This window comes from Panthera pardus, unplaced genomic scaffold (assembly GCF_024362965.1).
Source record: "Panthera pardus isolate Hobbes unplaced genomic scaffold, ASM2436296v1 HiC_scaffold_10, whole genome shotgun sequence".
Taxonomy (NCBI): domain Eukaryota; kingdom Metazoa; phylum Chordata; class Mammalia; order Carnivora; family Felidae; genus Panthera; species Panthera pardus.
In genome coordinates, this window is record NW_026526655.1 from 102,506,121 (window position 1) to 102,519,415 (window position 13,295).

Sequence of the window (13,295 nt, forward strand, 5' to 3'; positions counted from 1 at the left end):
CACGGGCTGCCCTCCGTTAAATGGGAAGAACGCCAAGTCCCTTCAGATCATTTTTTAAAATGCTCTTTCCCTATTATAAGAAATGATCATGTTGTCATTGTCGAAAACCTGAAAAATACATATTTTTTAAGTGTAGAGAAGGGAAAAAAAAATCTCTATAATGTGCTAATGACCACCATTAGCCCTGGTGTATTTCCTTCCTCCCGTGCTTCTTCGCAGCATACCTGAAGTCACATCCTAAATTCAGTTTTGTATGCTGTGTTCTTCACTTCATGTTTTCCCCCGGCTGTTTTTGTTGAAAGCTTTTTAAACCTGCCAGTAACACCCGTAGACACTTGACATGGGTTCTTCACACTTGACACTTGACATGTCACCGGTTGCTGACATTATGCCGTATCTACTCCTCCCTCTCCACATACACACGCTTCACACGCGTCTTTCTTTGAACCATGGGAAAGTAAGTTGCAGATGTCATGAGGCTTCACTCTTAGGGACTTGAGCGTGTAGTTCCTAAGAACAAGGACATTCTCCAACATTACCATAATCAATTCCAAGAACGCTGACATTGATACCGTAATATTATCATCTCCAGCCTATATGCAGATTTACCCGGTTGTCTCAATAATGTCCTTTCTATCTGGCTTTTTGTTTGTTTTTGGAGAGGAAGAATCCAGCATCCAAAGGTCATACAATATGTATTTAGCTTCTAGGTCTCTTCACTCTCCTTCTCATCGTAGCTGCTATTTATTTTTGAACATGTGCCAGCCTCCACAGTCAATACACTCCATACCAGAGTTTTCTAAACCGTGGTAAAATTCACCAAACGCAAAGTTCACCATCTTAGCCATTTTCAAGTGTACAATGCAGAAGTTTTTCGTGTATTCACGGGGCTGTGCAGCCATCACCATTACTCGACTCCAGAATATTTGCATCACTCCAGAAAGAAACCCCATACCCATTAGGCAGTCGCTCCCCAGTCCCCTCTCCCCTCCCCCAGCACTTGGTGACCACTATTGTATCTCTGTAGATTCACGTATTCCGGACATTTCATTTATTTTTTATTTAAAAAAAAATTTTTCTTAACATTTATTTATTTTTGAGACAGAGAGAGACAAAGCATGAACGGGGGAAGGTCAGGGAGAGGGAGACACAGAATCGGAAACAGGCTCCAGGCTCCAAGCTGTCAGCACAGAGCCCGACGCGGGGCTCGAACTCACGGACCGCAAGATCGTGACCTGAGCCGAAGTCGGACGCTTAACCGACTGAGCCACCCAGGCGCCCCTGGATATTTCATTTAAATGGAATCATACAGGGGCGCCTGGGTGGCGCAGTCGGTTAAGCGTCCGACTTCAGCCAGGTCACGATCTCGCGGTCCGTGAGTTCGAGCCCCGCGTCAGGCTCTGGGCTGATGGCTCGGAGCCTGGAGCCTGTTTCCGATTCTGTGTCTCCCTCTCTCTCTGCCCCTCCCCCGTTCATGCTCTGTCTCTCTCTGTCCCAAAAATAAATAAAAAACGTTGAAAAAAAAATTTAAAAAAAAAAAATAAATAAAAAATAAATGGAATCATACAGGGGCGCCTGGGCGGCTCAGTTGTTTAAACACCCACCTTTGGCTCAGGTCGTGATCTCACGGTTCATGAGTTCGAGCCCTGTGATGGGCTCTGTGCTGACAGGTCAGAGCCCGGATTCTGTGTCTCCCTGTCTTTCTCTCTCTTTCTCTGCCCCTCCCCAGCTCACACTCTCTCCCTGTCAAAAATAAAGAAACATTAAAAAAAAATAAATGGAATCATACACACCCATATGGCCTTTTGTAACTGGCTTCTTTCATTTAACACAGTTTAAGGGTTCATCTACATCATAGCATCTATCAGGGCTTTGTTGCTTTTTATGGCTGCATACTATTCCATTGTATGGCCATGCGGTGTTTTGTTTATCTGTTTCTCAGTTGATGGGCATTGGGTGGTCTTCATTTTTTGGCCGTCGTGAATAACGCTGCTGTGAACATTCACACACAAGTTTTTGTGTGAGCGCATCTTTTCAGTCCTCTTGGGTATATGCCTAGGAGTGGAATTGCTTGGTCGTGTGGGAACTCGATGTTCAACTTTTTGTGCCACCGCCACACCGTTTTCCGCAGTGGCTGCCCCACTGAACGTTCCTGTCAGTGGTGTAACAAAGGTTCCAGTTTGCCCACATCCTTGGCAGTGCCTGCTTTGTTGCTGCCGTCATCATCGTCACTGACATCTTCGTGGGTGTGGCGTACCAGTACACGAGTCACTCTGGTCCTGATTTCCATTTCCCTAATGACTAGAGATGTTGAGCGTCCGGATTTTTGTTTCATTTATTTATAAAGATCCAGCATGTGTTGCTAGAAGAGAAGCTTCATTTTGTAGAACACATTCTTCATCTCAGCTGTGTTGCTGTAGTCTCCACAGTGTCTGCCCCCCCATGGCCCTGCTCCAATGTCTCAGCACTCCTCTTCCGTTGTAGAGTATAGCTAAGACATTCCATCCCCAAGCCGACCATGGTATTCTGATCGGTTCTGGAAGCTGTTTTTTTTGTTGTTGTTTTTTTTCTCCCCAGGCAGGTGCACCTTGGTAAAGATCATGTGTCTTTAAAATTTAAAAAAGACCTTATTGAAGAGCGGCAAAGAGAATACGCCAAATACAAGGTCAGAATCACTGTTAGTTTGATGTCGCTGATTGCACTCAATAGGTCGAATTCCGGCTATATGCAAGATGCCACATCAGGAGAAAGAAAACTTAAAGTTGGGGGGAGGAAGCTGATGACAAGTTCATTGTTAACCATAAATCAAGGCCGGCCGTAAATGTCACAAGAGACCTCTACTAAGTATTGTGGGGATTTCGAAGCCAGAGAGATGAGAGAACTCATTTAATTGAAAAGCTTCCTGGAAGACACGGTATGATTTTGAAAAGCAATAGAGAGGACAGAGGCATTCAATTCAGAGGGAGGGAAATGCCTCAAATTCAGGTTGGAATTCTGGACATTAGGTGCATCTGTCCTGTATTCTGCAGGGCATGAAAGTAAGGACACAAAGACAGTGGCCAGGAGCCATGCCAGAGCCAGACAAAAGGTCCAAGTCAGAGATGCTCAAGGGGGCTAAGCAGAGAGCAGGAAACCGGTTGAGGGGAGGGAGCCACGGCTAGGTCGCCAAGGCGGCACCTGTGGATTCAGGGAGTGGGGGGTGGAGACGGGAATGGCAGGGCTGGATCACACCCCTGGGCTTGTCATGGCATGAGAGATGTTGTTCCCTGAGGACAGGTGCAGGGGACACCGGGGACAGGCCTGTAATGGCCGAAGCACAGGACACACACGGGCCAGAGGAGATAGGGCTTCGCTTGCACCTCCTGTCTCAGGGGCTCGGACTTTGGTGGTAGGACTTGCAGAATCACCACATGTCCTGTTGGCCTGCCAGGGCTGCCATAGCCAAGTACCACAGAGTGGGTGGTGTGATCAACGGAAATGTATTTTCTCGCCATTCTGAAAGCCCAAGATCAAGGTGTTGGCAAGGTTGGCTCCTTGTAAGGGACATGAGGGAATGATCCCTCTCGTTGGCTTGTAGATGATCGTCTTTTCCCTGTGACTTCATAGTTTCTGTGTCCAGATTCCCTCTTATAAAGGACACCAGTCACACTGGAGTAGGGCCCACGCCATGACCTCATTTTAACTTGATTACATCTTCAAAGACTGTATCTCCCAATACATTCATATTCTGATGTGACTAGGGGTTAAGATCGCAACATATGACTTTTGGGGACATAATTCAGCCATAACACATATATTTCAGCCTGGGAGTGTGTGCTTCCCACAGTCAGAGCCGCACACAGTGGCAGCATTGGGTAGGAGGGACTGCGGAAAAATAGGTATGTTGTCAGATAGGAATATTTTTCTCGTATAGAATACATTTTTCTTCCTCCGTTTTCTTCTTGATTAGAGTCTAAGTCAAATATCTGAATAAATTTATCTTACTTTTCTTTATTTTTCATGAGATAGACAAAAGAATGTAAAATCATTGCATTAGTAAATCTTAGCATTGGGGGAAGGCACATATTAGATTGGCATTTAAATTTAGGTTGATGAGTAGATCAGTTTCTCCATATGTGATTTTCAAAACAAAATACCAAGTTTTCTGTCCACCCTACAGTGGGTGATGTTTTCGTTAAAGAATTTTTTTAATGTTTATTTATTTTTGAGAGAGAGAGAGAGAGACAGAGCATGAGCAGGGGAGGGGCAGAGAGAGAGGGAGACATAGAATCTGAAGCAGGCTCTAGGCTCTGAGCTGTCAGCACAGAACCTGATGTGGGCCTCAAAGCCATGAACGGTGAGATCATAACCTGAGCCGAAGTCCAGCGTTTAACCAACTCAGCCACCCAGGTGCCCCTTATTTATTTTTTTGATGGTATTTTCTAACTTTTATTTTTTGTATTTTTTTTAACATTTATTTATTATTGAGAGACAGAGACAGAGCATGAGCATGGGAGGGGCAGAGAGAGAGGAGGCGACACAGAATCGGAAGCAGGCTCCAGGCTCTGAGCTGTCAGCACAGAACCCGACGCGAGGCTCGAACTCACAAACCACGAGACCGTGACCTGAGTCAAAGTCGGACGCTCAACCAACTGAGCCACCCAGGCACCCCTCTAACTGTTTTAGAGATGAAGGTGATACAGACATGGCATGACCAGGTCAATGTGACCGTTAGGGCTGGAATTGCCAGCATTTGGTGGACGGGCCAACCCAACTGTGCATTCGCATGGCAAGTGTGCTTAGTGAATACTCACTGTCTGTAAGATTCTGCTGGAGAATAAGCCACTTAGCCACTTTTCCTGCCCTCAAGAAGGGCACAGTCCAGAAGGGGCAGAGAAACATGAAGGGATGATTTAAAAATGTACCAACTGCAGTAATTAAAGGGTAAAGAAAGGGAGAAGATAGGATGATTCCTAGGTATCCAGCTCGATGCTTGCTGGCGATTTTAAATGAGATCCCAAATACCAAAGAAGGGAGAAGATGAAAAGTTCAGTTTGGGGCATGTTGGGGGGACTGGAGGGCATCCAGGTGGTGGCTGAAGGAACAAGTCTGACTCAGCAGAGAGGTAGCCACTAGACCACAGAGGAGCCTGGTGACCTGGGGAAAGTGAATGGTGTGAGAAGCTGGTAACTCAAGACCAGACATCTAGAGAAGCTCCTGATTTGAGGGAAGAGCAGCGGACGATGGAGAAGACAGAAGGGAAGTGGTCAGGGAGGTCAGGAGAAACGGACAACGCTGAGAAAACTGATGGGGGAGAGATCCAGGATGGCAGGGCCTGAGAAGAACCCATGGCGTTTGGCCATTCGGAGGCCTTTGTTTGCCTTAGCGTCGGCAATCCTGGGAGACATGCGGAGGTAAAAAGCCAAATTGCAATTGCCCGAAGAATGTATGGAAGCGAGTAGATGGTTTCTTGAAAAGTTGAGATGAGCAGGGGCGAGGAGTCAGGGCCTGGACCATTAGAGGGGGATGAGGTGTCTAGGAGGTTGGTTTCTGAGTTGGCAGACTCGGGCGTGTTTGTACACGGAGAGCAAAGAGCAATCCCAGAAGAAAAGGCTTCTCTGGTCCAGGAAGCAGAGACAGCCATGAGCAGGGGCTGGAGAGAGGCCTGCAGAGAGTAGTGAGCGTCCGCAAAGGTGCCCGAGTAGAGCAGGAAAGGAGCCGTCACACCCTTAACAACACCCACCAGGACCCTGAGCCCCAGTGCAGGGGGACTGTTGCAGAGACCCTATTCTGTTGTGTCCGGGAGATTTCATCTGGCAGCCGAATCCTGGCAGGTGACCCAGCAGCAAGGAACACCTGGAGGCCCAAGGCAGGTGGCAGAAAGGCGAATGAAAGAGAGCTGGAGGGAGGTGTGGAGGGAGCGGAGGGAGTAGGCATGGAGGGAGCAGGATGATGGGCTTTTCCTCGGGAGATGATCAATGATAGTGAATTCCAAAATGCGCATTGGAAATAAGTAGAGTCTTGATAAACGTATAATACATCACCCTCCTCTCTCTTCTGGCTACCAACCTGTTCACCATTCCCTTCTTTAAGGTGCTTATTTTATTTTATTTTTAGTCATGGTGGGGGTCTGGTGTCTCCCCCACAAAATCTGTATTTTGAAGCTAAGGTCCACAGTCAGCTCCCAGATAGGTTCACATCAGAGCTACACAGCTTACCCCCTGGTGACAATAATACAGTTCTCTCGTTTCTCTTGTTAGTGTGGTGATCAGAGTACCTTTCTTTCAGTTAGGTCTTTGGAAATGATTGCAAACAGGGGCGTCTGGGTGGTTCAGTCAGTTAAGCATCTGACTTCGGCTCAGGTCATCATCTCTTGGACTGTGAGTTTGAGCCCCGAGTCAGGCTCTGTGCTGACAGCTCAGAGCCTGGAGCCTGCCTCGGATTCTGTGTCTCCCTCTCTCTCTGCCCCTGCCCCACTCACATGCTGTCTCACTCTCTCAAAAATAAATATTTAAAAGGAAATTTTTTTAAATGATTGCAAACAGCGTATGCACAAACCAAGCTAGATTTAGAAGTCACTTAAATAATAAAAACCCAGGTAAAAACCAGTAAGTTTTTGCAGTGTGCACAGTCCCCTTTTCCCCGAAAGCAGGTGTATGTGGGGATATCAATCCAAGCCCAGCCAGCCAGCCTTCCTGGGAGTGTCCCAGTGTCCCGGGGCTCCTGGTTCAGGGGAAGAAGGAGGTGAGGGAGGGGAGCAGCCTGGGGAGACACTTCCTCCAGGGAAGGGGCAGATCCCCATCCACCTGCACCGCCCAGGAGAGGGGGAGGAATTATGGGGTCTTTGTTGAACCTGATGCTGAGATAATCCACTCTGAAGAGCTTGAAACTTTACTGAGACATTAAATTTCTTTTAAATGAAATCTCTGCACTCCCGTAGTTACACAGTTTTCTAAAATCCTTTCTGTGAATTTTAAATGTCTTGGAAATGATTGCCAGAGCCACTGTCCCCTGGTTATGAAAACAAAGTGCTGGGTCCGTGCGTCTGTAACTAACCCCTGTGTTGAAACAGTGAGTGTAATTATAATGGTCACTTGAAACTTCTGTCAGGCTCCCAGCCAGACCTCATGGTGGGTGTGGCCGATCACTTGATGAGTTGCTGTCAGTTTGAAAGAGATGCAACATTGTGTGCATTTGTATTCAATTTTAATATTTTTGTTGATTAAAAAACCCAGCTAGATAGAGGAGATCCCATTTTGGATGAGGAATTTCAGCGCCTCAAGACAGAAGTCAGCCACAAACGGGTTGTTCATAATCTGGAAGAAGTAGGTAACTTTCCTTTATTTGGGACCTAATTTTTGGTAGCCCTTTATGATGCTTATTTTTATTTATTTATTTTTAAATGTTTATTTATTTTTGAGAGAGACAGAGACAGAATGCGAGTGGGTTAGGGACAGAGAGCGAGGGAGACACAGAATCCGAAGTAGGCTTCAGGCTCTGAGCTGTCGGCACAGAGCCCAACGTGGGGCTCGAACCCACGAACCATGAGATCATGACCTGAGCCGAAGTCAGATGCTCAACCGACTGAGGCACCCAGGGGCCTATAATGCTTATTTTTAAAACACTGAATAATTTTATAGAAACACTTCCACTAAGAGAGGCTTGCTAACTTTTAATTTACATTTACATTTTAACGTACATTTTCAGAGTGTTTTTTTCACTACATTTTTGCAAGCGAAGCATCAAAAGTCATTCATTAATGTTACCCTTGAAATGAACGGCTTTAAATTCTTTGGCTCTTCTCTGCCTCTCTACTTTCTCCTTTTTGGATCTTTTTTTTGGTGTTGTTTCCCTTTGCTCTCTAAGCCCCTCTGCAGGTCCTCGAGGTGGGTCCCAGGGCCTCGTTCCTTGCCTCCTGCATGACAGGAAGCCAGAAGCCAGAGTTGTGGTCCCAGCTCTACCACAGAGTTGGGACCAGGGAAAAGCCCTCTTAGCCTCTGTGCCTCAGTGTCCTCAAACATAAAAAGGGGACAGTGGCCCCTCCCCCTGAGAGTCCTCTGTCATGTGATAGTGTCTGGTTAAAACCCCCAATTTTTATTTATTTTATTTTATTTATTTTTTTAAAACCCTGATTTTTAATTTTGAAAATGAAAACAATTCTTAATGTTCCCCACCCCCATCATTCTCGATTTTTATTCCTGGGTTTGCCACCTCTGGATTTTCTTACCTCTTTTCTTCTCCCTACATTTAATCTGGCCACAAAGTCTTGCCCATAGCTCTTCCACGAAAGCACACGTGAGCTCAAGCCTTCGTGTCTTACCCTCAACTATTCCAACAGATTGTTCGTTCATATATCTGCCCGTCCTCCCTGCCCCCTGCAGCCCACTGCATATGCCAGTGTGAGGCTGATTCACTGTTTTTAAGTTTATCTAAGTAATCTTTATACCCAGCCTGGGGCTCGAGCCCACAGCTCCGAGATCAGGAGTCTCACACACACTGCCAACTGAGGCAGCCAGATGCCCTGAGACTGATTCACGTTTGATGCCTTTTTCTTCATAGCGTTTCCCTGCTCAAGAACCCACAGTGCCTGAGGTTCTGGCTGGCCTCAGTGCACCCCCAGACACCCATTCCTCCCAGTCTACACACTCTGTGCCACGACATGCAAGCACTGTGTGGTGCTTGAGGACGGGGCTGAGCAGAGCACTCCTCCTTCTGCACTGGGGTGGGGGGGGTTGGGGGGGGTCATAGAGTCTGTGCCTCTCAATGTGGCAGTGCCAGCACCCACCACATGGGACTGATTGCTCTGCAAGTCTCTTCCTCTTCAGGGTTGCATGTATTTGCCTGAGCTTCTCTAGACTCTAAAATTTCCTTTAAAAAAAAAAACAAACATTTATTTATTTTGAGAGACATCGTGAGCAGAAGACAGACAGAGAGAGACACACAGAATCCGAAGCAGGCTCCAGGCTCTGAACTGTCAGCACAGAGCCCAATGTAGGGCTCAGACTCACCAACTGTGAGATCATGACCCGAGCCGAAGTCGGATGCTTAACCGACTGAGCCACCCAGGCGCCCCTAGACCGTAAATTTCTTAAAACCCAAATCGCAAATCCCACATTTGCTGCCCCCACCCCCTGCAAGAAGTCTCTTTATTGCTACATACACTTAAAGTGCTGAATAAATGCTCATTCAGTAGCAGAACAAATAAATAATAACTTGATTTGGGATCGAAGTCTTTATTAAATGCTCATGCCTGGAGTTAAATAAACGTTTTTATTAAATTCTCATGCCTGGAGTTAAATTTTAAGTCTAAGATGTGCCTGTGTTCTGTGTTCACAGAAAATCAAGGAATTGCATCCTAATTTTGACCCACTTATTAATAATACTTGGGTCAACAGGTTCAGGGCGCAAAGGCGGTTTCAACAAGCAGCCCGCAAGGTGAGTCCCAGCACCAGACGGAAATTTCAATTCGTGTAGCCCTCAGCACAAGGAAATCAAGCAGTGAATTTTTTTATAACAGCTTTATTGAGGGATAATTCACATACCATAAAACTCACTCTTGGTAAAGTAGACAGTTTGGTGGGTTTTAATATATTTACAGAGTGGTACAGCCATCACCATCCAAACTCAAGAACATTTTTTTAAAAGTTTATTGAAGTATAGCTGAAATACAATGTTTTATTAGTTTCAGGTGTACGATTTGGCAATCGACAATTAATTTTAGAACATTTTTTATCACCTCAAAGAGAAACCTGGTTCCCATTAGGAGCCCCTCTCCATCCCCCAGTCCCTGGCAACCACTGGTCTGTTTCTGTCTCTATGGATTCACCTCTTCTGGACATTTTTTTTTAATGTTTATTTATTTTGGAGAGAGAGAGACAGAGACAGAGTGTGAGTGGGGGAGGGTCAGAGAGAGAGGGAGACACAGAATCCGAAGCAGGCTCCAGGCTCCGAGCTGTCAGCACAGAGCCTGACGCGGGGCTCGAACCCACAGATTGCGAGATCATGACCTGAACCGAAGTCGAACCCTCAACCGACTGAGCCACCCAGGTGCCCCTCGAGCAGTGTTTTCAGTGTGGACTGATGACAATCTAGGGGGAGAGAGGCAGAGCCCGCTGATGGGTGACCTGTGCGTCAACCTCCAGGGCCCTGTAGGGCTCTGCATGTGTGAACAGAGGTGGCCCCAAGATGCTCCAGTGTGGGGAAGAAAGTGGTGGAAAGAGGCAGCACAAAACTGTCAAGGGACGAGGGCACAGGTGTTGACAATGGGCAAACAACAGTGAGACTGGCCAGGCTGGCTTCCCCAGCAGCGGGACCACACGGCCTTTCTGGGGTGAGCCCTCCAGTGTGAAAAAGTATTGTCAGTAGTCATGTACTTTGCTCTAAGTGATGGCTCAGTCTTTCCCTCACTCCTCAGCAAGACTGTCAGCTCAATGTACAAATATGCACCCAGTTTGATGACTTCTTGCCATCTCCCTGGATCGGCCACAGCCCCGTCATCCCCTGCCTGGACCAGGGCAACAGCTCTCCCTGCGTCCAGTGCCCCCATGGCAGCCAGACTAGCATTCCCAAAACTTAAAGGTGACGACACCTCTCCCCTGGTAAAACCCTCCAGAGCCTTCCCATTGCAATCGGAATGAAGTGCACAACTGTTGTCCAGGCCAAGGCCACACTGGACTTCTCTCTGTCCCTTAAATAGGTCTCCTTTGTTCCTGAAACAGGATCTTCATACTCGCTGGTTCCTCTGCTCTGAATTCTCTTCCCAGTTCATTCTCTCCTCCTCATCAAGTCTGAGATCAAGCCTCACCTCCTCAGGGAGGTCTTGCTTAATTATTCTTGCACCAGTGGCCAGACGAACCCCCTTTCCAGTCCCTCGGTCATGCCCTTGTGCATTTACTCTTTTATCATCTTCATGGTATTTATCCTGTAGATTCATTTAAATGTTTATTGTTATCACCCCCCCACACACACACACCAACACACACACACACACACACACACACACACACACACACACACCTAGAACATCAGTTCTGTGCAGGCAGGACAATTGTTTGATCTCATGGTATCTGCAATACCTTGAACAGAACCGGCCACAGCACTGGCACGTCGTACTATTTATTTGTTAAATAGAGTCCTTTACAGGATGGAAAGGGGTATTAATCATGGAAGGAATGGTCCTTTCAGCCACAGCTTTGTGCACAGGTAGCACTCAACCTCCAGTAGCAGGTGCTCTGGGTGCAAAGCACAGTGATAGACAGTTAGCATTGCCCAAAATCCACAGCCCTGTTCCCACACAATCGTCTATTTATTTGCTCCCTCCACTCTGAAAATAACACGGCGGGAGCATTATTATTCAGATACACTAAAAAGAAGGAATGTGGGACTAGTCATTCTTTCCACTCTGGAAATAGAAAAACAGGGCTCATAAATTGGGTGGGACAAGGCCAGATGACAACTTGGTCTTTGTTTGTGTTCAGGCAAGTCAACATGGCCGAGACCTTGAAGTCCCTGGGGCAGCGTGCCATTTTCCCTGTGAAGTCTGACTTAGAGCCGAGGCCTCAGCCCTTAGCGTGGTTGGGGAAAATGAATTAACTCGTACGTCAAAATGAGCATGTACCAATTTAATAATCTGAAGCTGTCCCTTCTCACTCCAGATCATGGTTCATCGGAGGTTACTCGTTATGCTGAGTGCTATTCATAACATGGACAGAGAGACCATAATCAGAAAGCTCAGCCAAGGAAGACAGACAATAACATCAGGTAAAGCACAGCTGTCAGGTGCAACGATGCTTCGGCCATAAGTTCTCTGAACATGATTCTTCTGTGTAATGAGGTTAGCTGCATAGAGGTAAAACAGTTTCATAAATCACACCCATTAGGGTTTTGTTTTGTTTTGTTTTGTTTTGTTTTTTATGGCCACCGTAACAAAGTGACACAAACTTAATGGCTGAAAACAAACATAAATGTATTATCGCACATTGCTGGAGGTCAGCAGTCTAAAATCAAGGTGTCAGTGGTGCTGGCTCCTTCTGGAGGTTCCAGCCGAGAGTCTGTTCTGGTCTTTCCAGCTTCCAGAGGCCCTTTCCTCATACCACTCTGACCTCTTGCTTCAGTCGTGACATCTCCTCTGACTGTGACCCTTCTGCCTCCCTCTTACATGGATCCTGTGACAACATTGGGCCCACCTGGATCACTCAGGACACTCTCCGCATCTCAAGATCCTTAACTCAATCACACCTGCAAAGTCCCTTTTATCGTGTAAGGTGATGGAGTCACAGCTCCCCGGGGAACTGAACGTGCACATCTTTTAAGGAGACCACCTTTCAGCCTACCCAGGACATGAATCAGACTTCCCCACCAGGTTTGGTTGAAATGCCCAACTGAGAGTTAGCAAGTCCGACCAATCGGGTCAAGTTGTAACGTCCACAAAGGCTGGGCATGGCTTGATCTCTTGTTTTGTGTGCCCTCTGTTCTGTCGGGTCATCAGAGAGACCGGGGTAGTCCATATTCCTACTTGCTGACTGAGTGGCTGCATCTGGTGCTGTCTCAACCTACCATTTGCACAAAAAGCTTTTTATCTCATATCATCTTTGCTACTTAAAGGCATTCCAGTCCTTGGATACCCGAGTTGACTGGGCTGTTGGAGCCACGCTCTCAGTGGCTTCTGGGAGTCCAAAAGCTGTGTCACCGTCTTCTCCATTTGCGGCTTGTTTGCAGCCCCACAGGCAGGCCCCTATCCTTCCAGACCCTTCCCGCCCTCCCTAGCCTGAGGCCTCCGAGCCTGGCTCTTTGTTCTTCCTCTCCTTCAAGATCTGGATAGGTGTTTTTTTCAAAATATTTTATCGCATTTTAATCCTTTTTTTTTTTCTTCATCCAGTGCTGTTTATTGAGTCCATTATCAGAGGAAGAAAATACTTGCCATTTATCACAAAATAGTGGGCTGGGCTTCACCACAGGAGGGTGTGGTCTGGGGGGCAGCAGGTGTGAGGCTTGGAGTCCTACAGAGGACAAGCAGCCTGTCCAGACCTTCACCATTGGGCATGTCCCCAGCAGTATCCCATCACTTGTCGCAGGCAGGGCCCCCAAATCAGAGCCAGGGAGAGACCCACACAGCCCCAAGGGAGGGAGAAGCCCTGGTTCTTCCTCCCCTTCAAGATCCAGATGGGTATTTTGTTTTTCATAACATTTTATTGCACTTTAATTATGCTTTTTTCTGGGGCCCCCGGGTGGCTGCGTCAGTTAAGCATCCAGCTCTTGGTTTGGGCTCAGGTCATGATCTCAGGGTTTCATGAGTTCGAGCCCCACATCGGACTCTG

At 47.0% G+C, this 13,295-nt stretch overlaps 1 protein-coding gene across 8 annotated transcripts in view; it reads left to right on the forward strand.

The window, feature by feature from the left end:
* The window catches only part of CFAP221 (cilia and flagella associated protein 221), a 104,489-nt gene that overhangs the window by 57,202 nt on the left and 33,992 nt on the right, over positions 1–13,295 (forward strand). For all 8 annotated transcript variants that reach the window (XM_053909670.1, XM_053909662.1, XM_053909647.1 and 5 more), the window contains 4 exons: positions 2,578–2,665; positions 7,215–7,304; positions 9,316–9,414; positions 11,634–11,739. In XM_053909670.1, the coding sequence (XP_053765645.1) occupies positions 2,578–2,665; positions 7,215–7,304; positions 9,316–9,414; positions 11,634–11,739 (383 nt within the window). The remainder of the gene's footprint in view (positions 1–2,577; positions 2,666–7,214; positions 7,305–9,315; positions 9,415–11,633; positions 11,740–13,295) is intronic.